This window comes from Natator depressus, chromosome 10, assembly GCF_965152275.1.
Source record: "Natator depressus isolate rNatDep1 chromosome 10, rNatDep2.hap1, whole genome shotgun sequence".
Lineage (NCBI taxonomy): Eukaryota > Metazoa > Chordata > Testudines > Cheloniidae > Natator > Natator depressus.
The window spans coordinates 69,832,811-69,859,529 of NC_134243.1; the positions used below are offsets into that span (position 1 = coordinate 69,832,811).

Consider the following 26,719-nt stretch of genomic DNA (forward strand, 5'->3'; position numbering starts at 1 on the left):
ATGTTACGTCGCTGTTCATATAAAACAGCCATTCATCAAGTGGCCCGGTTGCCTAGTGGTCAGTGTTCCTGAGATGGCTTCCTGCTTAATGTGTTCGAGGCCATGTGTCCTAGTGCCAGGAGGCCTCTTTAGATTAATGGAGCTGTCTTGGAACATTATGGATGCCTTTTCCATTTTTTTCCAGACTTTGCATCTCAAGCCCAGAATCAGGCTGTAAATCTCTTGCATTACTCTTTTCCCAGCCAAGTTCCTTTTTAAGTAGTTTCACTTCCTCCTTCCCCCAACTCCCTTAGGACTGGAACTCTGGAAGGGGAGAACTGCGGCCTGCTGGCTTGGCAAATACAAGGCCTAAAATCAGGCCTCATCAGCAGTGAGAAGAGGCAGGGAGGGGAAGGTCTGGTGACCTTGGATGGTGAGTCAGGCAGGGCCTGTGTGGCCTCCAGTGTCCCTGTGCCAGAGGATAGCTAGTATCTCATTGACCCAGTGAGCCTCTGCACGTAACTTTTATTGATCATCAGCTTCTTAATCAAAAATTCAGTCACAGTTCGATGCCACAGTTCTCCCCCTCCCTCTTCAGGCTTCACCCCAGGTGAGGCTCACATTCTCATTATGCACCCAAGAAGCTCCTCTCTGGGGTTTGATCTGTGAATTTCAGTTCTGGTGAACGTGTACAGCTACCACAAAGCTCTGTTCATTGTGTTTCTGATCCACCACCGGCTGGTCATGCTGACCTTCTGCCCCTGAGTGCTCCCCAGCTGACTTGGAAAGTCCAAGTCTAAAATCAAAATTCGTACTCAGGGCCCCAGTATAGCAGTGCCTAGTGCTGCTGCTAAAGGCTGAAGTTGCAGTTCTGTTTGATTTTCTGGTATGCTTCATTTTCCTTCTCTCCTTTGGTAATTGCTGCATTGAAAAAAATTCTCCTTGCTCCTTATGCGATCAGTGCTGCATATTCTGTATTGGTTACAGTGCTCTAATAGCTTAATTTGACTGTGCAGGGTCATGTCTCATTTAATGCTGGCTGGTTTTCTTGTCAATCAATAAAAACGTCATTTAAAAAAAAAAGGAAAGAAAGTGGGGGCAGAAACCCAGCCATTAGTGAGCTAGGCTGAGACCCGCAGTACTCACCTGGTTTCCAAGTGGTCATGCTGCAAAAGCTTGTGCAATCTAGCCTAAGTTGAGCCTTCCAGATTCCTTGCTGACTTCTGCCAATGCTAATCAGAAGCAAGGATAGACCTGAATCACAGAAAGGCCCTCCCTTCTGGCCCCCGGCACCACTGAGCGGCTCCATGGAGTCCTTACTCCACCTGCTTACGTGTCCTCTAAGAGGAGTTCGTCTCCTAGGTCCCGTGAGTGTTTGTATAATTCTCCCCATGTCCCCAGCTCGACGCTGGGGCCTGTTGGTCTCTGTGTTCCACATGTGCGAACCATGTCTAGCTCAGAAACTCTTACCCTTCCTTGCCCTTCTGTTGTTTACCACTCACTCAGAGGGGACAAGAAGAGCCTGATTTGCGTTTGTTTGACTCATTTGCCTGTGAAATAAACATGTCACATCATAGGAGGGTGTCAGCAACCCCAGTCTTGTGTCCACGTTGTTCTCCTCACTCAAGCAGCTTAGACAACCCTTTCAGAGGTTTTATGTGAGTGGACCGCAATCGAGGAGGAAAAAGAGATGTCTCAAGCTCTTATCTTAGCTGAAGTGTAGCTGCTTCTACTGAGTTGGCTTATTCCCCAGAGAAGGCTCATAGCTAAATGTGTCAACTCAGAGCCTGGCCTTTTGTAAAAGAGAATCTGCTTTTTTCCAAACTGAAACAATATCAAACCATCACCTAGATGTATGCAGGCAGCCTTTGCAGGGTGACAGTACTCGTTTGGCAAATCACTTAGCTGACCCTTTGGTTGTTTGCTTGTGAGCTGCCGACCTCCCTGACCTCTCAGGACTTTATTAACTCAGCTTCCTGCACCATTCTGTCAAGTAGGGCACTCACAACCCTGTGAAGTTCAGCTGGAATCAGCAGAGCCCTCCTGTTCCCATTTGGAAACCTCTACTCTTGGAGATGCGGGTGTGATTCCCAGCTCACATAGAGATATCTGAGCTAGCTCTGCTTGAGCTAGGGTGCTAAAAACAGCCGAGTAGCTGGGATAGCACAGATGGTGGCTTAGGCTTGCCACCCAGGGAAGTAGCAGGGGTCTAGGTGGGTATGGGTTATGGGAGTACATGCCCACTGGACACCCTGGGAACTTATTTGGGCAGTTAGCCTGTGCTACCCTGGCTACACTGCTAATTTGAGCGTGATAGCTGGAGCAGAACTCGTGCAGGTATCTGTGCAAGCTCAGAATCACACCCCCAAGTCCAAGTGCAGACATAGCCACCATAAGGGGGTGGTCAGAAAGGCACTGCCTCTCCCCAGATTGTGTGCGGCATTGCACAGTTGGCCAGGTGAATTATGCTGGGGTTTTGTGCCTCATTCTGAAGCTTTAGATCAGGGGTGGCCAACCTGTGGCTCCAGAGCCACATGCGGCTCTTCAGAAGTTAATATGTGGCTCCTTGTATAGGCACCGACTCTGGAGCTGGAGCAACAGGTGCCAACTTTCCAGTGTGCCGGGGGGTGCTCACTGCTCAACCCCTGGCTCCGCCACAGGTCCTGCCCCCATTCCACCCCTTCCTGCCCCCTCCCCTGAGCCTGCCGTGCCTTCACTCCTCCCCCTCCAAACCTCCTGTATGCCACAAAACAGCTGATCAGGAGGTGCGGGGAGGAAGGGGGAGACACTGATCGGCGGGGCTGCCGGTGGGCGGGAGGAGCGGGGGGCATGGGGGATCTGATGGGGGGCTGCTGATGTATTATTGTGGCTCTTTGGCAATGTACATTGGTAAATGCTGGCTCCTTCTCAGGCTCAGGTTGGCCACCCCTGCTTTAGATAGTAGCCACTGCTAAAGGCTGAATAAAGGAGTAAATGGACTGATGTTTCTGGCATGGCACAACACAGAATACCTTGGCTGCTGGAGTCCAGTGTTGTTAGACGTAATGGGAAGAGGCAGGCTATTGGGCTGGATGGACCATTTGAGCAATCTGTAATGGCAGAAGGTGGAATAGCAGACAAGACAGAATTATGGAGTGATCCGTAATTGCAGGTAGTGGGACAGCAGGTTGAATATTGACTAGTTGTGTGATCCTTGATGGCAAGACACCAGATCTGATAGACCTGCAGGCTGATCCATTAAGGCAGTTCCTGTTACTTGTTCTCCATACTGAAATATTTCTTTCATCAGAGAGTCAGATATGAAGTCTCGATATGAAGTCTCTTTAAGAGGAGACTTCCATACAGTTACTGACTCGATGTAGTAAACAGAGTATCTGCGATGGAATGCTTTTCCTGCAGAAATTTCACATCCTTCCTCGTTTCCTTGCTGATCTTTAGGGTGAACCAATGAAAGGAGCTGTACACAAATAGTGCAGCCTGTGATCCTGTGGGTGTCCATTAGCGAGGCATTTGCTCAATGTTAATGGACCTGTTGATTAACAAACAAGTCATTGAGGAAAGCTGCTACCCAGTCAGAGTGGTTTGGTAGCATTTGGTGTTGCGCTGTCCCACCTCCTCCGTGCATCATTCATTCCTGGTGTCCAGGCTGCTGCAGCCAAATCCATATCTGTGCCACTTGAGAAAGGATCCGAACCAGGAGCTTGTCCACATCACTCGCAAACAGCTCTTTGGGGGAGAAAATGGAATCTCATTTAGAAGAGAAAGAGACTGTCGTGTAATGGGCTGGTGATTTGATTGTCATGGGCATTTTTCGGTTGATCCTATTACAGGCGAAGGCAGGGTTTACCAATTGTGTCTTGGGAATGCCTTGCTCAGATGAGGTTAAATGGACTGGTAACATCCGCAGAAGAGCCCCAACAGGCTTTAGAAACACTGTAGTAGTAATGGCTCCTGAAGAAGTCACAGTGCATGGGAACATTCAGTCAGTTCTATAAAAATTTCCAGGCTGCCTGTCTGGGCTCAGTAAAGCTGGGAGAGATGAGGTGGGTGAGGTAATATCTTTTACTGGACCAACTTCTCTTGGTAAAAGAGACAAGCTTTCAATCTCAGCAGGGCTCTCCTTCAGGTCTGGGAAGGGTACTCAGATAAAGCTGTTAGTTCTTTTCCTTCCTACAGAGCTTTAAACTTTGCCCTTTTTGCAGAATTTCCCATAGTGCTTTTGCCAGTTCAGTAGCACTCCCCATAATAGAAGACTTAGGCCTGGTCTACACAACATGGTAAGGTCGACGTCGACCCAGCTGTGGAATTGTCTTCACTTAAATTTGTCTCCCTTCAGCATAAGTGCCTCTCTACGCCAATTTAGTAACACCACCACTCCGAGCAGCATAAAGTCACAGCCAACATAATTAGGTCAACACGGTGTCAGTGTAGACATTGCGTTGCTTACATTGACTGTTCCTGGCCTCCAGGAGCTGTCCCATAATGCTCCACGCTGACAATACAATTGATACAAGCGCTCCTGGTGAGGATGCGCACCGCCTACCCAAGGAGCCAAGCATGCACACACAAGCAATTTAATAACTATGGTGGCTGTATGCACACAATTTTGTAGTGTTGACGTGTCAAGAGTTGGGGTTTTGAGCACTGTGTTGATTAACATTGTATTATGCTGTGGTTCAAATGCTCCCTTGTCTATTGTAAGGTGCACACTGCTGCTAATACCAGCGGAGCTGACCCCATCTTTGGAGACTTTTGCAGAGTTCCCATAATGTAGACAAGGACGTAGCACATTCGGGTATGTCTACATGGCAGTATGGAGTGAGCCTCCCAGCCCGGGTCAACAGACATGGGCTAGCCAGGCTCATACTAGCCCTCTACAAATAGCGGTGCGGACAGTGCTTTGAAGTTGCAGCTCAGTCTGGAGCTTGGCTCTGAAGCCCACCCCTCTTCCCACGGCGTCAGAGCCCTGGATCCAGCCTGAGCCACAGCTTCAAAGCGCTGTCCGCAGAGCTGGGTTTAGAGCCCCGTTGGCCCAAGTCTATCGGCCCAGACTGGGAGCTTCACTCCAAAATGCTGTGTAGACATGCCCTTCAAGGTCTCCCAGTGATCTGGGATCCCTGAGTACAAGCCTAGGCACTGCACTTCCCTGACAGCCCACGGTGGCCCATCCGTGCTGAGCAGCTGTAATAAAGCTGTTGCGGAAACACTGGCGTGACCCAGCAGCACCGAGTGGGTGGAAGGAAAAGAACAGGTTTCTGGGTACGGGTTGTATTTTAGACATAACGATCATGCTTGTAACCAGTTGCTGTGCTTGTGGGAAGTGAAGATGAAACCTCAGCGCTTTGTGGGGAGCGGAGGGCACTTTGGGCGTCCTTTGGCTGCCAGCGTAAAGAAACCTATTGCCTGGTCTGGTATGCCAGGCATCACTGCTCCTCTGGCTTTGTGCCCACTGCACAAAGAGACCCCAGTGTGTTAACTGTTAGAACCGTCTCTGTTGTTCCAAGTCTGACTTTGTTAGGATCGTCCTTCTTAGGGCTGACGGGAGCCGAAGTGACAAGGCAGCAGAGTGAGAACTATTTGGCGTTTCTCTCCCAGCTCTTCTGGGTGCCTTTAATTAGCATGACTGTAGTGCACATGATTACGCCATGTCCTCTAGTTCCCCTGGTTAGAATAAGGATTCCCATAGCTCCTTTTCTAACCACGGCTGGTCATTTAGAAAGACTTCTGTTAAAAGCTGTTGTAGCAAAAGTTCACCTGCAACGTGCTCACAGTGACACATGCATTCGCATGTCGCATGCCTCTTCATACCCACTTCATATGCTCACCCACCTCACACCCTCCTGATGGCCTCGCCCTTTCTGTGCCATCCACACACACATCATCCACTTACACAGTCTCACACTGATGCTTTCTGTGTTGCTCAGGCATACAGTCACATGTACAACAAAACTCCTCCCCGCCACACTCACTGTCACTCCCATACATGTCACATACTTTGTGTCACTTGCTTGTCCCTATCACGTGCTTGCACACCCAATGAACTCACAAACACACCCACCACACACACTCTCACACATGCACAACCGTTCTGTATCACTCATCCCATGCACACTCACTACTCTGAGTAGTGGGAGGGCGGGGTTCTGGACAGTTGTATTTTAGTGAGTTATCCTGTCCCAACGCCTGCCCGTACTGACCCCGAGTGAGCGCATCCTCTTCTCTCCTATGGATCGTTCCTCCTCCATGGCGATTGATATTTGAGCACCACTTGCTTGTGACACAAGTGAGGCAGACGGATACAAAGCCTTGCGCAGAATTACATGGTGTGAAATGAGATCTGGCTGAAGTGCTTTAAACCCATCGTGCATTTATGTGACTTGGAGGGCGGGGGGCAGAGGGAAGTTAGTTTTGGACTCAAAGTAAAACTGGGTCAGGCAAGGGCTGGATTCGTGAGGCACAGAGCTGACTGCCAAAAGCTGCAGCACAAAGATTCACAACCAGGCTACTGACAGGAAAAGTTTGCAGGAAAGGTACCTTTGTCCTCCTCAAAAAAAGAAAACCCCAAATGAGGCAGCCAAATGCTTTCAGCCCACTGAGCATTTCAGCCCCTGGCCCTCATTTTCAACCCCGCACTGGTGTGCTGGGCCTTCCCTAGCCACCCTGTGCTGACCATCCCTAGGGTGCAGGGAGGGGCGTCTCATGCATCGGTGGCCATCCCTTCTTACTCCCTGCAAAGCAGACTGCCTGGGGCCCCCCAACCCTTGTCTCCTCTCCACTTTCCTGGCTCTCTCTGCTCTACTAGGGGGAGAAAGAGCCATCCTGCCTTTTATACCTTATACCCACAAACAGGCAGGGCTTTGAGTGCATTCTGCCATGCCTCCCTCTGTAGCGTGAGTCATATGACGCCTGCCTCATTCACTTGGGGCTATTGGGAATGCCTAGGATTATTCCTTGGGAGCAGCATGTTCCCAGTACAGGCCTGGGTTCCTGAACACCCTGTGGGGACTGCGGGTGTCTTTCTTTGAGGGAAGTACTGGACATTTTGTACCCTTGTTTGTGCAATGATTTGAGTGTTGTTCAGAGGGCATGCTGCTCTGTGCCACAAAGGTGGGGGACAGAAGCCCTCCCCACTTAACCCTTTGGAAGAAACTTGTTTCTTGTCTGACTGTTGTTTTTCTTCACAAGGAAACTTTTAGAGAACCAGATAGTGGGGAATTGGCAGGGGTAGCAAATCCATGGTAGATTCCTTCTTTTACAAAGTGATCTGCAGAGTGGAAGAGCTGGAGATGTGCTCTGTGAAGGGTAGTAACGCTTGTCCGCGTAACTGCCTAATGGCTTAAAAATAACAAACTCCTATTACACTAGCCCCTCTGCTCTTCTGCATTCTCCTGCCCGCAGCAATTTCTGTTCCTATTTAGAACCACTCTGTAGAGACAAACACCAGGTTCCCTGCTGAGCTCCCTGGTGCTCTTCACTCTTAAAGCACCAGTTTCCATCATTGTTTTAAAAGCTCCAGGACCTTGGCTCCAGGACTCTCAGGCTGGTATCGCTGCTTGGATTCCTTGAGAACAGTTGTGTCCTTTCCAGGCTACAGGAGGCAATGCTGGAGCAGATGTCTGGAGGAAAGGACTTAAACCAATGAGAGACTATCTTGGGCTTCAGTCTCTCTTCTACTCCTTCCTTGTCCATCTGGGAATCCGGATGGAGGCCTTAGGGATAGAGACATGAGAGGTCCCACGTATCCTGGGCTGCAGAGATGGGGGATTTTTCTCTCCAGCACGTATATCTCCTTTGGCTGTGTGCTGTCGTCCCCCTACTGATTTGTCTGCAGTAAACTCAGCTACTGAAGGGTTGGGGATCTGGGAGTGGGTCAGCAAATTGTTGGTACTTCCTAGTTCAGTGCCACCTGCAAACATGTATCCTCCTTTGTGTCTCGTATTATGCCATGCCAGCCACTTCTGTCATTAATCCAAAGGGGGCAGGCTGAGCTTTGCACCCACCGATAGTAACTTGTGAGAGTGTTATCTAGTGGTCAGGGCAAGGGAATGGGAGTCAGGACTCTTGGTTATGTTCCATCTCTCTCACTGACTCTCTCTGCTATCTTGGACAGGTCACGTCCCTTCTTTGTGCCTCAGTTTCCCCATCGGCATAATGGTTAAAACAGCTCCTGCCTTCCAGAGGAATGGTGAGGCTTAGAAAGCTAAAGTTTGTAAAGCCCTTTGAGATTGAAGAGAAATGTATCATGTGATAGCTGTTATCCTAACTGGGGGGTTTCCTTTATGGGTTGTCTCTTTGACTTCCTAGTCTATGGCACTGGTAGATCAGCCACTCCATGATTTGTATTAAACACCAATTAAATAACCTGTTTAGTTAAAAACAGCCAACCAGGATTCCTTCCCAATGGGCTCTAATTCCTAGGCAGATTGGTTTATGATTCCAACAACTCAGTATAAACAATTTCCACTTGAAGCAGTTGGAGAACTGAGTCAGTGTAAGAATAGCACCAACACCATGGACCGACCTGCTAGGCAAACCGGGGATTGCTGCAGAAGAGCTGAGAAGCTCTTTTGAAAAGATGCCTGGTTCTCAAGTCAGTAGCAGTCTAGGGGCAGATGTAAAGATGGCAAAAGAATATATTTAAAAATCAAATGTGTGACAATAATGTATTATGCTGCAATATAGTATCTCTCAGACAGAGTCCCTAGTGCTTTGGGGAGTGTAAGAGCAGAGGGGAGAGAAGCTGAGACAGAGCAATGTCAAAAAGAAATGGAGAGTCAGTTAGGTGGAAAGATACTAGAGATGGTTCCTTCTGTCAACTGGAGCTGCGGAGGAGAAGGCTTTTGCAGAAAGTAGTGATACAACTGTGGGAAGAGACAGGGATGGGGAGAGTAGAGAGAGACGAAGCTCATGATATCAGCTGGAGCAAATCCATAGAGTGTTTTAAAATCAATTCCTGAGTTCAGGGTTATTTGTTTTTCATCACTAATATATCCAATGAGCGGTTTGCTGCACACCTTGCATTGCTTTGGTTGTTTGGACAGGCAGGATATGCTGCCCTGTGTACTTCACAGATCAAGAGCCTTTCTCCTGAACGTTACAAGTCTGACCCTATCTGACTGAAAGAAGACTGAAACACTAAACTTTGTGCATCGTGGGTGAAACCGGTGGGTACCCAGTCCTCCCCCCTCCAAGCAATCCCACATACACTGACTTCAGTCTAATGAAAACAAATCTTGGGACAGGGAGGCCTAACTGATCTGGCTGAGTTCCATCATGCACTGGGTCTCTGAGTAGCTTTAAATAGCTGCATCACAGTGCATTCAGGGGGGCGGGGGAGGAATCTGGCTCTAATCTTTGATGACATGGGAGTGTCAGGAGCAAAATACAGAGCACCTGCATATGCTGTAGCAACCTTGACGTGGTTGTAACAGAGCTCAAAGTGGTCTTTTTATTTCTGTCACTCACTTTCTCTCAAATTCATGCTTTTTTCCATCCTGGTAAACACTTTCCCTTTCTGCTTCAGGGGCTTTTCTTAAGGAGAGGGGGAGTGATGGGGAAATCTTGGATCTCTGCCTTTTAGGCTATCCGGCTACAGCATTTAGTATCTTGGAACCACTCCATCCACAAAGGAGTTCCAGAGAAAACAAACTTGTGATCCCAGCTAATATGGAAATGTCTCAGATAAATGGAGGCAACAGCAGAAATATTCTGGATACGGGAATTCTTCTGAGCAAAGGTTTAATGAGTCTGACACAGAGTCTTAAAGATACTGTGGACACCAAATGGAAAGCTGTGAACACTGCTTTCTTCACAAAGACTCCTGTGTAGTTGTTGGGTATTTTCAGTATTTCTCTTCCCCTGTGTTTTAAAAATGAGAAAAATCTGTATGAAAACAGGATCTTTGTGCTTTATCTGCTTCTGCTCTTTATTCCACACATCCCCAACCGAGGTCATGATCCTCTGATTGTGACATCACAGTTGGTTCCTGTGGAGATGCCAGAGATGCCACAAATGGAGGGTTATAACTTCAGCTGGCGCCTAAGCCAGAGAGGTGTTAGGCAATTTCAGCTCTCCTTGAGGTAAGTGGGAGTTGTTTGTTCAGGCAGCTCTCCTCGAACCCAGGGAGAATAAACAGCAGTAAAAGGTGAAGCTGCTGCTCATGGACAGAGATCCTGTTTCCATGCAAATGTTCCCCAAGAGTCAAGCCCCAGGGACAAGGGGAACTGACTGAGGCAGTGAAAAGTGATGCTGCCTTTCCAATAGGGATGTTCACTAGCTCCCAGGACCCATTCTGAAGCTGTTAAATGGAGTTGGTTCCACTCTAACGCTGACTTGATATTAGACCGCCCCAGTGAAGCTCTTCCGGGGGCCTAATTCTTCTCTGTCACGCTGGTGTAAATCAGTAGTAACTCCCTTGAAGTTGGGGAGTTTGTAACATGGGTGAAGATGAGAGGAGAATCAGGCCCCGTGGCTTTAGCTTGGAGTGCAGAGAAGGCAGCATGGCTCCTGTCTTGCGGGAGAAGGGAAAGCAGCACCTTGGTTCACTTTCTGTTGATCCGCTGTGGCTGAAATTGTAGTTGCTGGTCCCCTGAAAGTGGGGGGGCTCCTGAAGGAGCCCTCGCCTCTAAAACATAGCCCTGGGGCTGAATGTCTCCTAGAGAGTTCACAAGTTCCAGGGCATGATGAACTTCATGGGGCTTTCCCCCGTCAGGATGTACAAGCGACTCTCCTAACCCTGAACACACAGACTGTCGTGAACTATCTTCCACTGGCTCCGGCACATCGACTAGACTGGATGGCACCAAACAGCACTCCCATCTCTTGTCTTCTCGGATGTCATTCCGAGGAGCACTCCTCCTACGGAAAGCTATAAAAGATACCCGGACCCTGGATTGTCTCATTGTTCTTGCCTATGTTACAGGTTCTAATGTAACATGAGAAGGGCAGGAGCGGGAACACTATCAAGTAGTTTAGGCCTTAAATATGAGTTAGGTTAGCGCAGTTACAATTTGCTGGAGATTCTCCTCCCGATTCTAAATAGCTGTTGTTAATTTGGCACTACCTCTCTTTCCCGAGAAAGAAACACAAAGTCACCCTGTCAATGCTGCGCATACCGTAGCCTATACTGCTGCAGTGAAAACAGCTTCCACCCAGCCAGCAGGTGGAGGTTAACTTGCAAACAGTTCCCACAACTGTGTCTGAACTGCTAGTGCCCTGGCTGACTATGTGCCATTTTCTATATAATTACCTGGGGCTACCCTCCCTTTGCGGCACCACCTTCCATTCCTCATGTGACCTGGGGCACTCCAGCGTTTGAAAAGCCCCAGGCTGGATTGCACTTTAAAATGTTGGCAGAGCGAGAGGCAGACAGTTAGTGTACTACAGGGACCCAACCGGGAGGAGGCTGGGCTCTGGGTTCCCTTTTAAAGTAGCAAAAGCTGCTGGAAGCTGTTTAAAGGCCAGAGTAGAAACTAGGGAGAATCAAGGAGGATGAGAACGTAAATGGCTAGGTCAAGAGGAATGGTGATTACGTATCCCTGGGACAGACGCCCTCAACCCAACTCTCCTTTCAGCAGCCACCCCCTCCCAGATTGCTTAGGACAAGTGCTCCATCCGATCCTCCCCTCCCCAAGATGTTAGACCGCCTTGCATCTAGTAATGTGCAAGCCAGATCTGAGCCCCTTTCCTCCCTCACCAGCAGCCAAAACTCTCTATGCATTTGCTCCAGTACAATCACATGACCATTAAGAAGGGTGGTTTATTATTAAACTGCTCTCCATAGACCAGTGATGGGCAAAGGGGTGAGGAACAATCACCCTCATCCTGAAGTGTTGCCTGTTCTTAGAGTCCGATTTTCCACAAGGCTTTGAAATGCCTGGCTGGTCACTAGTTACCAATATACTGGAGTGTTTTCCTCCCATTTTCCAGCTGGTACTGTACCGAGTGAGAACTTCACAAGAAGAACTGTTTCAAGATTTCCCCAGCCTGCTCCAAAAGCAGGAGGTGCCAGAAATCCTCTTTTCATGAGATTTCCAAGCCAGTTTTGCAGGAGCTAATGGTTCGGCCAGTAAAGCTGATGCTTATCCCATCTCTGAATCTTTTGAGATTCACCTATTCCAACCCTAGATATCACTGAGGACATCATCCATCTAACATATGACAACAAAGAAGAAAACCTAGCAAAAGCCATCTTAGTTTCTGATCCATATGAAACAGAACAGGGTAGAGGACTGCAGAGTGGGAGAGGAATAGTTGAAAAAGAGCAAAATCTGCCAGGAAAGGAATATAGTTTTGCAACTTCTCTGAGGATTTTACAAACAAGAGAGTAAAAGGCAACAATTAAACGCCATAAAAGAGTACTGGACAGTATCTCATTTTTTGCCAGATCATTTGTAGGTCTGCTTAATACCCTAAACCTTGGGAAACATGGACTTCCACCCCAGCACACCCCACATTGTCTCCCAGTAAGAGGCACATGCCACCTATCAGACCCAAATTGGCTCCCATCCCGTGCAGACCCAGCATTCTTGCTCTTTTATTTATTGTCCATGGAGACCTTTGAAGCCTCCAGCTGTGCTGGCAGATCTTACCGCTGATGGATGCTAATTGAATGAAGCCCTAGGACTTTCCAACTCCTGGCCTGGCTGATTTTTCATGTGTCTCTTGCTTGAGAGTCTTGGTACCTAGCAGGCTTTGGGTCTGCTGCACACACTGGTTTTGCAGTAAAATAAAGCAGAGACCAGAACTCTGCAGAGACACTTGCTTTTGTTGAAAGTTGACTCCTCCAGCCATCCGCCAGTGAATTTAAAGTGCAGTTATACTCTGAAAAGTGACTGGGTAAAAATGCCATTCCGGGGTGCCATGTTTATTGTCTGCCAATGACTCTGATAATAAGCGTGCTCAGTTTACACATTCCTTTCTAACTGTCAGCCAAGCTGGGATCTTTCTCACCAGGAATGAAGATTCTGCTGCTGGAACTTGGTTAACAGTTTTGGTTATGATAATTGAATCTAGCTCACTGTCCCAAAGACATGTCGATTCTGCAAGGCCAAGAGCAATAACAGATAGTTAAAAATTATTTTTGTCTGCAAAGCCAGCAGATCTGACTGCTACATGCATGCAGGGATCCGATGAGGAAGAAGGGGCCAGTTTTATAAAGGTGCTTTTCAGGGTAGAACTGCATTTTACAATTAAAAGAGATGATTTTTTGCTGTCTGGCTTGGATTCAGGGTTTAGTGAGCACAGACCATCTGTTCCTGTCCCTTTCGTGTCTTATCTAGTAGAGGTCACCCTGCATGTTGCAATCAAAGGGATAGGTTCTCCTCTGCACACTGGCTGCTCTGGTAGTAGCAGCCCCAAACCTGGCTTCAGCAGTTAGTTTGAGGATTCCCTGCCCAGGGGAATCCTTGAGTTGTGTAGAGCGGCTAGAGCAGCACTTGCACCCTTCAGGTGGGGCAAAGGTATCCCAGTGATTCCCAGCTGCTGGAACTGTTCAGGAGTAGCTGGTATAGATATATGAGCCTGAGGCAGCATTAATGGTCATTATTGACCAGACTGGCAGCCTGATGGACCTAGGATTAGGAAGGCACCAAAGATGGCCTATAAGCTACTTTTGCACCCTCTTTGCCCAAGCTTCATTGACAGCAACTCAGCGGTAGCTCAGGAACTACCTACCTCCGACGACATCGACCATCCTCGCTCCTGCCCATCTCATTCCATTGTGGCTGCCTCCGTGTTACAGGAATATTATCAATGGGAGTCCACAGAAAGAATTGAGAAATTGGCTTGGCTAGATGACAGTGGAAGGGCAGACACGGGAATTCTTTGCAAGTACCTGCAGGTGTAAGCACCAAAGAGGGAGGTACATGGGGCTAGACATCAGAGGGGTAGAACTAAGCAAAGCAAAGTTTAGGATGACCACTGGAAAAGTGTCCTAACAGTGACCCAGAACGTGCCTGCCCACCCTTGTTCAGATTCACAGGAGAGGGCTCTGGGACAGGAAATCACCAGGTTTCACCCATGGAGATTCCCCCACATTGTTCCATCAGGAACAGATGAGGTTAGCTCCCCCTAGCACCTGGAATAGGCCAAACCCGGTGATGGTGGCTTCATTGGAGTCACAGTAGTAGGGACCTTCAGAGGCTGAGCCTGCCCAGGGAGGAAGCACTGTGCAGAAATGACAATCCCAGGCTGCTGGTTTTGCCTGGTAGATGCCTTGGGACTGAAGGAGGGATGAAGTAGGCGTTCCCTGTCCCACACTCTCTTCCTTCTGACCTGACCAGGGCAGACCCTAGACCCACAGATTACCCTTCCAGGCGGGAAGGAGGCAATCCACGTACAAGTGATCCCCTCAGAGTATAGCCCTTGAGACTGAGGGGACAGGCTGGGCAATAAAATCAATGAGGCTGTGAAAGGTTGTCAGAGGAATAGTAGCGGGAGCTCTTGTGCTTTAGCTTTTCGAAGCTAGACTGGGGACACCGAAGCAGGGAGATTCCCCCCTCCCCCCCCCGCTTCCCCCCACAGGAGATGGACTAGGTGTGAACTAATAGGCCTATACCATCTCTAACTAATGTGAATCTGTTGGGAAAATAGTTCACAGAGCACTTAGAATCATAGAATCATAGAATATCAGAGTTGGAAGGGACCTCAGGAGGTCATCTAGTCCAACCCCCTGCTCAGAGCAGGACCAATCCCCAACTAAATCATCCCAGCCAGGGCTTTGTCAAGCCTGACCTTAAAAACCCCAAAGGAAGGAGATTCCACCACCTCCCTCCTTGTTCTGTCGCACCACCCCTCTTCCCTGTCACAATCATGTACCTCCTGAAGCCTCTGTCTTTCCCTTATGGACTGAGATAGCCAGCTAGGCCCGGCAAAGAGAGGGCAGTTTGACTTTAATTTAACTACAGCCGTTTGCTGGTTATTCGTTTGATTCTTTTTAAATAATTATATGTGTGTCGGTATCTCTCTATTTTTTTCTAGTTTTGCTCTTTTTTGTTTTTTCGTTTACTTTATTTTGCTTTTTTCTTTTTTCTGTTTTTTGTTTTTCTTTTAGGTTTCAGAGAAATTATGTTGAATCCAATAAGCCTCCCTGGACATTCCAAACCTCTTAACCAAGGCATTTATGTTGAGGATGTCAGTGTTTATTTCAGCAAAGGACGTCATGGCTTTTAAAAACTCCTTAAAGGTCCCTGTTTTGATGCCAAGTTTATAGGCTGTGTCCTCAGAGCGGTGGGAAGCAGTGAGCGTGCTCTGTACGGATCAAGGCCTTCTCCTAGTAGGACTCTGCAGCCCCGTCGGTACACACGTTAAAGCCAACCGAAACATGTGGTTGTCTGTCACCAGATATCAGGGTTGTTCTTTTCCTCCAATAGTCGCTGTGTTTGTTAGATGTTCCTGCAAGGCCCCACAGCCACAATGAAAGCAAATAAAGAAAATTTAAAGCCCAATTTAAAGGAGTCATCCTAATGACACAGTAAATAATTGCACTTTTGCTTAAAACAACCAAACTGATACTGTTAGTCACGTCCTCCTTGCTTGGAGTTCTCCTTGTAAGCTTGTGTCTTCACAACACCCAGCGAATGTCGCCATCACCTTTTCTTGTAGCAACACCATGGGAGGTCTCCCAGGGCGAGCGGAGATGTGGGATCCTGGAAGACACTAATGCAGAGCGAAGACTCTTGGTAAGAACAAAGGAAGCCCTCTGCTCCCAGTTTTTGCACAGAAAATGATGTTGAAAGTGAAGATGGGCAGGAATAAAAATCTTACTTCTCTGACAGGAGAGAATGTGGTAATTTTTGACATACAACTGTCCTAGGAGGCTTTTCTCGTTTGTGTGTGTTAGAACAGCTCTTTGGCGCTGACCATATCATTGTTGTGCTTTGGTCTCTCCCTACTGCTGGAATGATGAGCTTTATCTGAGGAGGTTCCTGGACTTCCCACATGGATGTAACGTCAGTGGTGTAGGAGGGTTGGTGACCTTGCCAGGACTAGGGCAGTAAGCCAAGTGAAAAAGCATATCAGACACATGCTGGCCCCAGTCAGTGAACCCATGGGCCTTTTTCCCTCCCCTCCTTCCTCACTGAGGTAGAGATGTAGTGTAATCCAGTCATGTACACAGAACGATCAGCTCAAGGCAGACAAACTGAAGGGGATGAAAAATAAACATTCTGTTGCTTCTTTGGTGGCATAAACAGAAATATTGATCCTGTTCTCTGGTCAATATTTGTATGTTTTTTTTCTCTTGCCTTACTCCATCCTCAGCCTCTCAGATGGAAAAATAAAACCTTTGATCCTACCCTCACGAGAAGACGACTGCCTTAACGGCAACTCACAATCTGGACTGGCCTGGGATGGGTCTCTCCTTGGATACTCTGGAGAGAGTGTGTGTGGGAAAGGAAGATGTGCTCACAGACACCACTGAAAACCTATAAACATGAGGCAGGTTTTCAAGGAGGAGGATCCAGGTTTGGTCAGATCCCTTTCTGGCAGGAGTTGCAAACTGTGAGCTCCCTCACCAGTCAGTTAAATTGCTTGCCTCCCTCCATGGCCTGAGACGATGTTTATCATCACCAGCCCTAATAGGTTGCTGCCATTGGGAAGCGAGAAGGTTCCCCCTCAGCCAGCATTGAGCAGAAGTGTAAGAACGGGATGTTCCATTGTCATCCTGCCCTTCACAAGTGTCACGTGTGGAACATTCCTGGAGATTGCTGGAATGTTCTCGAACTCCACACAGGGATGCTCCACTGAACATTCCATTCTCTTGCTTCTTTTACTGGTACTCATGCATAAAAATGTGAAGTATAATAGAAGAGAAATGGTGGCAGTTTGTTTTAAATTGATGCATACACATGAAGGGGCAGCTGCATTAGAATTGGGAGAATTCAGTGCGGATCACATAAGGACCCACAACCAAAACTTGAACTGAAGGGTAATATCCCATGAAATTTCCAGCCCAAATTGGAGCAAGAGAGGCAGGAAAAGTACAAGGAGATGACCTGTTGCTTTCATTATTTCCACCTCGATTTTGAAGATTCAGAGAGTTAGGAGACGCTTCACAAAAGCAGCTAACAGCTGGGTGCTTGTCCAAACTGAACTCCCCGTATTCTGAAATTCGCCCATCCCATTTGGGGATGTCTTGTTCAGGATGAACTGCTCAGCCTCGTAGTCCTCTCCCCTTGCACTGCTCAGGGGATTCTGCTCTCAACTGTATGTGTCAGACTTAGAGATATGTGGGCCTGACCCAGAGCCTTGTCTCCAAACGCCCTGTTGGAGGACTGTAGAATTTTGCAGCTCAGGCCCATCTCTGCTCAGAAGTTGTCCCCCCGACCGTACGGAAAAATTTAAAACAGTTCTCCCCACTGTGATTGATGTCTCAGTTATTTAAACACCAACTAAAAGTCTCTGGTTCCTCACTGCTGAAAATGACAGCCGGTCGCAGTCATTTGCATTTGGTGGCTTTAAGTAGCAAATCTAAGGATTTTTTTTTTAATTATTGTAAATCATTACCTCATTTCCTGTCAGTGAGAGTCCTCCATCCCCGAGCATTCTTATCTTGCCATAACTATCATCTTGTGCTATGGAAATGGGACAGTCCCTTTTTCACAGAGACTATAGGGGTGTTCAATGTCTAGTTTCTTAATAAACACTTTATTTTCTAACGAAACACCTGCATCAGGTCTGTTCTTTGAAGACAAAATAAAGAAAAGGTGAAACTGACGCCTCCCATACTTTACTGCTTAATTATGTGTTCTGGGTACAGGTTTTTGGTTGGGAGGGGAATTTGCTGTTCTGGTGTGAAAAGTGCTCAGCTCTGATGCTTGGCTCTGTCACCCATGTTGGTTGGGAGGCCGGTCTTCTCATAGAACTGCGGCTCTGCTGACTACGTGTCTGAATAGCTAGTGATTTCCAGTCACCCATCAGCACTTATCTCCAATGACCTCCCTCTCTGGGACACAGCAGGCCAACAGGCAATTTAAGGGCTTACAAAGACGGGCTCCTTTGCTGGAGGATGGAGGAACGAGTGGTGGCGCTTAGCTCATCGTTTTATCTGGGTGTCTGAAGCTTGCCTGAGCTCTACATGTGCATGTGCCAGAGCAGATGTCCCAACAAGGATCCTGCATCCGGAAGAGCTATCCCATTAAGCTGACAGCTGCGAATGGCGTGTAGAGTGGGGATGAAGGTAACTTTGTTTTACTCAGCCTTTTCCCCATCTTTGTCTAAGACAAATGTCTCAGCTGCCCAAGGGCTTGAGCTGAGACTCTCCATGATCTGTCAGGCTTGGTAAATGGGAGAGATGGTGATAGCTGTGCCTATGAGGCTGTCAGTGGGCGTTGTCATTTTCATAATGCTCTCACCGCCACCACACCAACCTGTCCGTGTCCACGTGTGCGTATGCGAAAGGAGGGGAGGAGCTCCAGAACGGTGCTGGATGGGAGATATTGGAACTGACAGCAGTGGGATGTTGCAGGCGCGGTTTCACTGTAACTCTCCTGAAAAGGCCCGAGGAAGTTCTGATGGTCTCACACTGGCCCCCAGTGAGCAAAATAAGGTTCCATGGTCTGGCATCAGTCTGCCTCTCTCATGGCTTGAGCTGACTTTCAAACACACGCATTGCACGGGCACCATGAGCAGGTTTCTGCCTGTGCTTCTAATTACAGTATCTCTGTGCCTGGTGAATGGGTGCTGGGTTTGACAGCAAAAAGGTCTTGTTGAGCCCAGGGTGCCCTTCAGGCTCTCTCCCACTCCAGGTCCTGTGCCAGTGTATCTAGAGAGGAGGGGATGTGCTCCTCTGGGGGGAGTGGGCATGATTCACAACCTCAAACAGAGGCTGACCAACTCAATGCTGCACTGGGTGCCATACCCCCAACTTCCCCCAGGCGTGCTGGAAGCATGCAGCCAATGGGAGCTCACCCCAATCTTTCCCTTTGCCCAGTGTGCCAGCACCCTGGTTGGGGTTCACAGATCAGTAATGCTGCCAGCCGGGACCTGATCATCGATTACTGTAGCCTGGCATTATGGCCCAGTTATGGTCAGTCTTCAGTCCACCCGCCTTGCATGTCCATGGAAGCTGATTTCTCCAAGCATCTGAATTCCCATGACCTAAATATATTTTGGAAACTGTGAACCCCAGATAAGCAGGCATAGTTGTGTCTTAGTGCTTGAAAGAAGCAGCGGGGGTTCTCATTGTGCTTGCTGGTGGGTTTGGGGTTTTTTGTACCTGGTGGCGGATCACTAATACTTGTATTAGGACTTCATGGTTACTGAGACATCAGTCGTGAGCTAGTGGCCAGGTAAGCTTCTATGTAAAATGAGTCTGGCCAAGACTGAGGTGCATAGGCAGAGCTGTGTGGAACAGGAGAGGGTGGCGCAGGTCAGGACATGCTGGCAGAGCATGCTCAGGAAGCTTTCACAGGCACTTGCCTGCACTCTGTCCAGCTCTGTTTCCCCAAACTGCACAGGGCGAGCTCAGAAACTCTGACTACTGTTTTGTTGATCTAGGAGGCCATTAGCACTGATCAGCACGCCATCCCAGAGAAACCAATAAAGCTCCTTTCAAGAAAGACCCACTGCTTGCTTCCTTCCCCCATCCCGCCCCTAAGTTCTCCATGCTCCCAGCCTCCTCCTTTGTCCACTGGGCAGGGACAGGGCAAGCTGCAAAGGAACCCCTACCTCTGTCAGCTAACTGCAGTGGAGCATCATCCCTCCATTTCGATTTGTACCCAGTGCAAGCTGCAGATCTCACAAGGTAAGCCCTGGCATCAGCAGAGGATAAAGAGCCCTCGATACAGCCGTCAAACTTTAAACACAGGCTTGAAGGAGCTGAGAAAGGAGCGCGCAAAAGAAATCAATGAAGGGCAACTTCATTTTTGTTTAACGCTTTGAACCGTTCCGGCTGTGGCTTAAGTAATGAGCCAAGGAGTCCTTGTTACCTCGATATTTACCGATGCCTCCAGGCGCTGATCAATTGACAGAAAAGTTTAACAAGTCAGAGGAAAATGAATGCAGCCACTTTAAAGGAGAAATAGGTTCTCCTTTCCTCCACCCTCCAGCTCTTTGGGCTAACTCTCAAGTTCCACGGCTTTATCCCCTCTTGTCTCTGCATCCTGAGCTCCCAACATATTGTTTAGAGCTGCTGCTCTGCATGTAAATAGACTCCTGCTACGACAATCTCTTTAGTGTTGCCGTGATGGTTAGTGGTACATTAAATTCCCCAGAGTAACCACTTCTCAGTCAGCTGTGTTTTCAACCATCCGTGTTCTTATTGAGCTGTACAGAAAATGGTTCATATCCATCCATGATGTAACTCTATTAGCTTTGGTGGCTTTATCCCAAGGGTGGATTTGAGCCAATATATGGCCATTTCATTCTGTCAGATGCTCAGAAATATGTGTGTGTGTGTGTGTATATATATATATATATATATATATATATCCTACTGTATTTTCCACTGCATGCATCCGATGAAGTGGGTTTTAGCCCACGAAAACTTATGCTCAAATAAATTTGTTAGTCTCTAAGGTGCCACAAGTACTCCTGTTCTTTTTGCGGATACAGACTAACACGGCTGCAACTCTGAAACCTGTCAGAAATTTAGGTTACCCTCCTTAGCACTTTCCTTACACAGGAACTGTTCACCATTTAATGCCAGGAAAGAAACAAGTGGCAGGAAGGCCAAGATAAAGACCTTTCAGAGGTTCAGTTGCGGAGCTTCTCTAGTGTTGCTGGAATCTCAGAATGGGAGATTCATCTCCTGATTAACTGTTTAGTTCTGGATATCACCAACTTGGATATACCACAAGAGTGGTCTTTACTCATAGGAGTTCGGTATGTTTGCTTCCATCCAGTGAGTGATCTCCTCCTGCTTTTGTTCGAATCACTGGGTGCTTTGCTGTTGACTTCACAGGGACCAGGACTCAACTGTAAGCCAGGAAGACTAAAGGCAGAGCAGAAATCTAAAACACCCTGTCATTTGAGTTTTTCCAGGGCTTGATTTGATTTTTGGGTTAAGACTTATTTCAGTTCTTACTTTGAAAGAACTGTTCTCCCACCCTCGTAAATATATGGCAGAGTATTTCCTTGACAAGTAAATATGATGATCTTTCCAGCACTAAAGCAAAATGTCAAGTACCAAGACAATTATTTTTGAACTTTGATATCAGTTTTGAACTAGTAACTGTAACTGCTGACTAATCAGCAGGTGCGAATCCTGGTTGTTCTGAACAAAGCAAGGGAATTCATTGTGAGAGCTGGTTAAATGATTCATTTTGGGGTTAGTGACTCATATGCGACCTGATTCTGGTTTCTGAGAACATGGGGTTATTCATAGGGATTCGCCCCATGGTTTCAGTGGATACCTTTCAGCACATTGTGCCTTTTTTCTAGAACAATTTGCTTCAAATATTCATTGTTGTGTTGTGTGATTGGTCCACGGTATTGTTTCTGCTCTCTGATTGGATGACTGAACATTTTTAAACAGGAAAATAGTGAAGATGACCAACGTAAAGGTGCTATTGAACAATTACTACTACTGTACTGGGTCAGTCACTAGCATGGTGCTTCTGTACCGTATATGGGGATGGATATTTCACCCTAGGGATCTGTCTGGGTAGCAGAGCCTACCCACCTGTAGCAAGCAGAAGGAGGCCAGGTCTAATAGTCACCTAACAGCTTGCACTTAAGAGTCATTAAGAGACAATACCAGAGCTGGTAGCCTTAATGGCTCTAGCTGGATCTCTGGGCAGCCCACAAACTGGTCTGAACAAGGGGAGTGAGCAGGACTCATGTACACTTGCTAAAGAACCCAGGAAGCCAAAGGGAGGGATGAGTGGTTGATATAGAGACAGTCAGAGACGCTGTCTAGGGGAGTCAGAGAGATCTGGACTGGGAGTCGCACTCAGACACCGGAGCCTGCCAGCATGGCTGAAGAAGTTAACCCTGGGTTGCCATTACAAGATGGTGGTGGTTGTTTTAACTCATTTTCGTGTAATGCTCTGTTGTAGCTGCTAAGTAAAACCTCTTTGTTTTAAGAGGCTGTTGGTCATTGTATCACTGGTCAAAGGTTCCCGAAAGGAAGAAAGGTAGGTACCTGAAATCCAGGGTGATCGGCAATTGGTATAAGGGGCATTGTGGGAGAATCACCAGAGTTTACCCTGAGACAGGTAGGGCAAGAGACCTGACACCTGAGGTGGCTGCATTCAGAGAGACTTGAAAGGGGCAGGGGTGCAGCTAGCCCTATAACCATGACACTGGTAGATAACAAAGTTTTGTAACACATTTTTGGATAGAGAATCATTGGTGCTAACAGTTTTGGGGTTTAGGAATATTTTTCTGCGTGTCTGTGAGCTGTCCACATACTCATGAGTAATAAGAATCGGAGCCCATGAATGCATCTGAAATCTGTGCTTTTAGTGATAACAACTGTGATTTTTTTATTTTTATTTTTTAACCTATTTGACCAGCTCTATTAAAGGCAGTGTCAGTCCCGTAGAAACAGAAGTAAAACTAGGGCTGCGTGCCACCTGCCCTGATTTTACTGGGATTATCTCCAAATGAATAAATTAGGATGGTCGCACTCTTTGAGCTGACTAGGTGAGAAATAAAGTGTCCTGCAGCATCTTTTAGGGCCGGCCTGTCATCCTAACAGGACATGTGTTGAATGCATGGTGCTGTATTGCTGCTTGTCTGTGTGTACCGAGCCCTGATCCCTGATGGAAGCCTGGCTGTAGACACTACAGCAATACCACTAGTAAATAATAACAGCGACCACATGCCAATGGTGTGCTGGTGTTCCAAACATCGTGACAGGTGAGTTTGTTACGCTGGGCAAACTGTTAAAGGTGGCTTTTCTGCTTGCAACTTCCTGTGTGGTCTTTGTGTCTGGTACGTAAGTGCAGTCAGAGATATTTTGGATCAAGAATGCATTTTGGTTTTGCTGCCATAAGTTTCTGGCAATATTTTGAGGGTCTTTGGAACAGCTGTACATTCGCATAAGCAGATGAAAGCCAATCCTGGATTGATGCTGTGCTGTCCAATGCCCCACAGAATGCAGCAGTAACTGCATAGTTGCCTTGTGCTTCCCAGGACACATTTCCCAATCAATTGGTGCCAGAGAGGTTTGCACATTTTAAAGTGTTCAAGCATAGCGTGTATGCTCAGCAATGCCAGAATAACTCCAAAGATACTCATCCCCCAAAGACACCACATCTGACAGCATGCAGACATTGCAGGCGATTGAGAAAGGAACTCTTTTAAAGAGATAGGTAAGTGCTGAATTTTCACCTTCCAGGAGGCTACTGTATATGACACATTGAGTTCAAATCTGTCTTAAATCGACAGCAAAAGTGAGTTTGGTGGATCTGATCCCAGTGTATAATGGGCATCTGTCAACATCAGACAGCCTCGAAAGAAATTGTCAGTTTCTGCCCAGGAAAGGGTCTGGGACTGCAGTAGCAGAAAGTGCTGCAGGATTGGAACTGTGTGGGGACCCAAATGTGGAACAGTGGGTTGAGGCTGTAGATCAGGATTAAGGTTCATTGGCAAGGCTATTTAGCGGCTCAGGACCAGAATAGCAGAGAATGCTGCAGGTCAGAATTGAGGTACATTGGCAGAGTTGCGTGTGGTGTCCCAAACTATCCAACATGCCTTTGCAGAAGGATAGAAATACAATGTCTAATACTAGGTGGTGCTGCCAGTCCCTGATTTTCATTGGCAATAGAAAAAAACAAAAATGACCTTCATGCTCCTTTTCTTCTGTCTGATCCCAGCCAAGTATGTGTCACAAGACACTTGTACTGGCTGTGTGATTTCCATCTAGCCTGGGGTGTTCTACTTCCTCCTCTGTGAAAAAGAACTTTAAAATTCAAGAATCAGCCTGACTGAGCTGAGAGTCAAGATGTGAACAGGAGGACTGGACCAGATACCTATGGGGGAAAGTAACTGAACCTGCTTCTTGCTCTACCCCATGTACCTCCTCTGGCAGGACATGGTCAAAAACATGGAAGAAGATGAAAACAACCAAGGTCCAGCAATTCCCCATTCCACATATGCACGCCACGTTTGCACTCTCATGATACCCTCGCTACGTGAACCGAACAGAAGCTCCACACTTATTGCTTCAGAAGAGGGCAACAAGGTCCCTGCCAATGCATCTTGGAGGAAAATTCCATCCCATGTGTAGGGTCAGTTTATCTTGACCCTGTTCATCTGTGAGTGACTCTTGGGAGCTCTATTCTGTTCAGGTTCTTATACCACCCTCATCACCATAGTATCTGAAGCATCTAATCCTGTTTATCTTCTAAGACTCCCCTTCCAGACATCTCCCAAGCTTGAACCCTGTTGGCATGAGTTTCCCAAACATGTCACAAATTGGAATTGATAGCAGATTTCGGAGAAGTGGAAACTTCTTCTGTCAACAAAGGGGGTCACTTTTAGGAGACAGAGGGAACACCAGCAGCCTGAGATGTGCAACAGCTTGGCCGAAAGCTGGAGAGAAGCCACCATCTTTCTAAGGTAGTATGGACTAAGACCCACAGCATGGGAAACTGTAGTACCCAGCCAGCAAGAGACAGTGGGTATGTCTACACTGCAGTGTAAGCCCAGGTTTAGTGGGACTCGAGTTGGCTGACCTGTATTAGGGAACCCTGGGCTTGAGCATCTACATTGCATTTTAAGGCTATGTTAAAACTTTTTTAACCCATGCTCGAACCTAGGGCTGTGGTGTCCACGCTGCAGTATGCAGACCCAAGTCAAAGTAACCGTATCCCAGAGTCCCTAGTGCCTTGTCCCTCCCCCAAAATATGGTCACTCTAGCCCTAGGACTGTGGTGCACTGTGGGAAAACTTTACTGCCCGCCCTGCATGTTTCCAGGAAGCAGCTCGCTTTGCAAAGGGTTTGATCAGTTCACTCTCCATTGCAAACCCAGGAGGCTCTTTGATAGTGTGCTTGCAGATGGGTGATCAGAAAGATGGGTTAATGCTGACCTGGGCTGCTGCTGCTGTTTGCAAAAGGGGTGTCACTTCCATTTTCAATGGAGTGGATTGCAGACTGTTGGGATAGAGAGGACTAAGGAAGTTGTCCCATGGAATTGTGGGATACTTGCGACTGACTAAGCGGGGCTGCACCTACACTGCAAAGCAATAGGGTTTGGATCCTGGATCCTGGCTTAACTCAAGCTTGGACGCTCTAGCCCTGCAGGGTCCTGGGATCCTGGATCCAAGTCCTGGGTTAACACAATTACAGTTTAGATGCAAGGTGGGTTATGCTCAAGCACAGCTTTACGTGCAGTGTAGACGTACCCAGAGTGTGGACTGAAATCTGTCTCACTGGGCTCTTTCATTCCCTTGAAAGCACTGAAGAGTGAGAGAGATCTTGGGGTTGGCCCTCCCAAGCAGAATTACGGGAGTATTCAGCCTTTCTGTTTCCCTCCAGGATCCATGCGTGACACAAGGGAGAGGGGTCTTAGCTTCCAAACCCATCCTTGGCTGAACCCCTCTTTGGGATGAACAGAGTAAGGGATGGGTTCTCTGTCTGCTGATTTTCTCCTCTCTTTTGAATGAGGACTGACTCTCCCCATGAGGATTTGGTGCTTCACCATGCTCAATTCACTGTAGTAGAGCAGAGACACCTAATCTGTCTTGGAAGGTCCATCTCCTTCACTGGAACTGCAGATGTTTGGAGTGAGAAGTGAGGTAGATGTTTTTCAGTCATGGTGCAGGGAGTATATGCACGGGCACATGCTCAGGAAGCAGTAAATATCGCCAGGCTTAGACGTGGTGTTGATTTTCCTAGATCAGGGGCTGGGTTTCGAAAGGAGTGTGATGTAGTAGGCTAGACTGGAAGTCCTGGGTTTTCTTCTCAGCTCTGCCAGTAGATAACCATGTAACCTAGTGGTAAGTCTCTGCTCCTGTGTTTCCTCATTTGTAATAATATGTAGGATGTAATAGTTCTCAACTCCCTCGCAGGGGGATCTGTGATGTTCCGGGGTGGATATTTAGAAGCTACTGCTGTCCCGTGGGAAAAGAGGGAACACTGTCGATATCGGACACTGGCGAAGCCGTGAGGCATCCTTGAGGAGGAGTAACTTGTTGCCGTAATGATTCAGTGGAGATGGGAGATGTTCTTGAGGTTGGGAGAATGTCAGGAGCTAGTTTGTTCCCTGTGCTGCTAACAGACTGAGCTTGAGTCCTCAGTGATGAGCTTTTGAGGCCTGGGGTGCAGAAAGGCAGCTCTGCCCAGCAAATAGCCTGCAATATCAGAGAAAAAAAATGTCAAACCCTGAGGACTTCTTCCTCCGCTCCTCCACAAAGGGGCGGCCTGGCCCAGGAGGAAAAGAGAGGGCCCAGGAGCCACTCAGCACTGCACCAGGCTGCCTTACAATCCTCTAAGTACAGATTCTGACTTAGTTCCCTGATACTTTTTTTAAAAAGTCCATGAATCATTTATAGCCCAACAGATGAAACCAAGCACCAGAGTTGAAGAAAAGGCAGAGAGTCTCAGGCAGGGAACATTCCATTATGTATTATACTAAATCTTGAACGGATAGTACTTTTTGTCTGCCCTCTTAACCTTTACTTTTGGGCTCTCTCTCTTTCTAAAGATAACGCTCTCTGATGTGCTGGCCGTTTTCAATTGTATCAAAAAAGCAGCAGCTAATCAGCTGCTTCTCTCGGTGTGATAACCGGCAGCTGGCCTTAGAAAGAACCCAACAGCATCCCCTAGAGAACAAGCGCAGCAGCAGTGCTGA

At 47.6% G+C, this 26,719-nt stretch overlaps 1 protein-coding gene across 5 annotated transcripts in view; it reads left to right on the forward strand.

The window, feature by feature from the left end:
• Nucleotides 1–26,719, forward strand: part of NTRK3 (neurotrophic receptor tyrosine kinase 3) — a 320,506-nt gene that overhangs the window by 216,364 nt on the left and 77,423 nt on the right. Inside the window, exon 14 of one of the 5 annotated variants that reach the window (XM_074966491.1) lies at nucleotides 15,032–17,593. The exons of the other annotated variants lie outside the window; for them this stretch is intronic. Within the exon in view, the coding sequence (XP_074822592.1) occupies nucleotides 15,032–15,150 (119 nt within the window). The 3' untranslated portion in view covers nucleotides 15,151–17,593. Of the gene's footprint in view, nucleotides 1–15,031; nucleotides 17,594–26,719 lie in introns of those variants that run through there. 5 annotated transcript variants of the gene reach the window in all.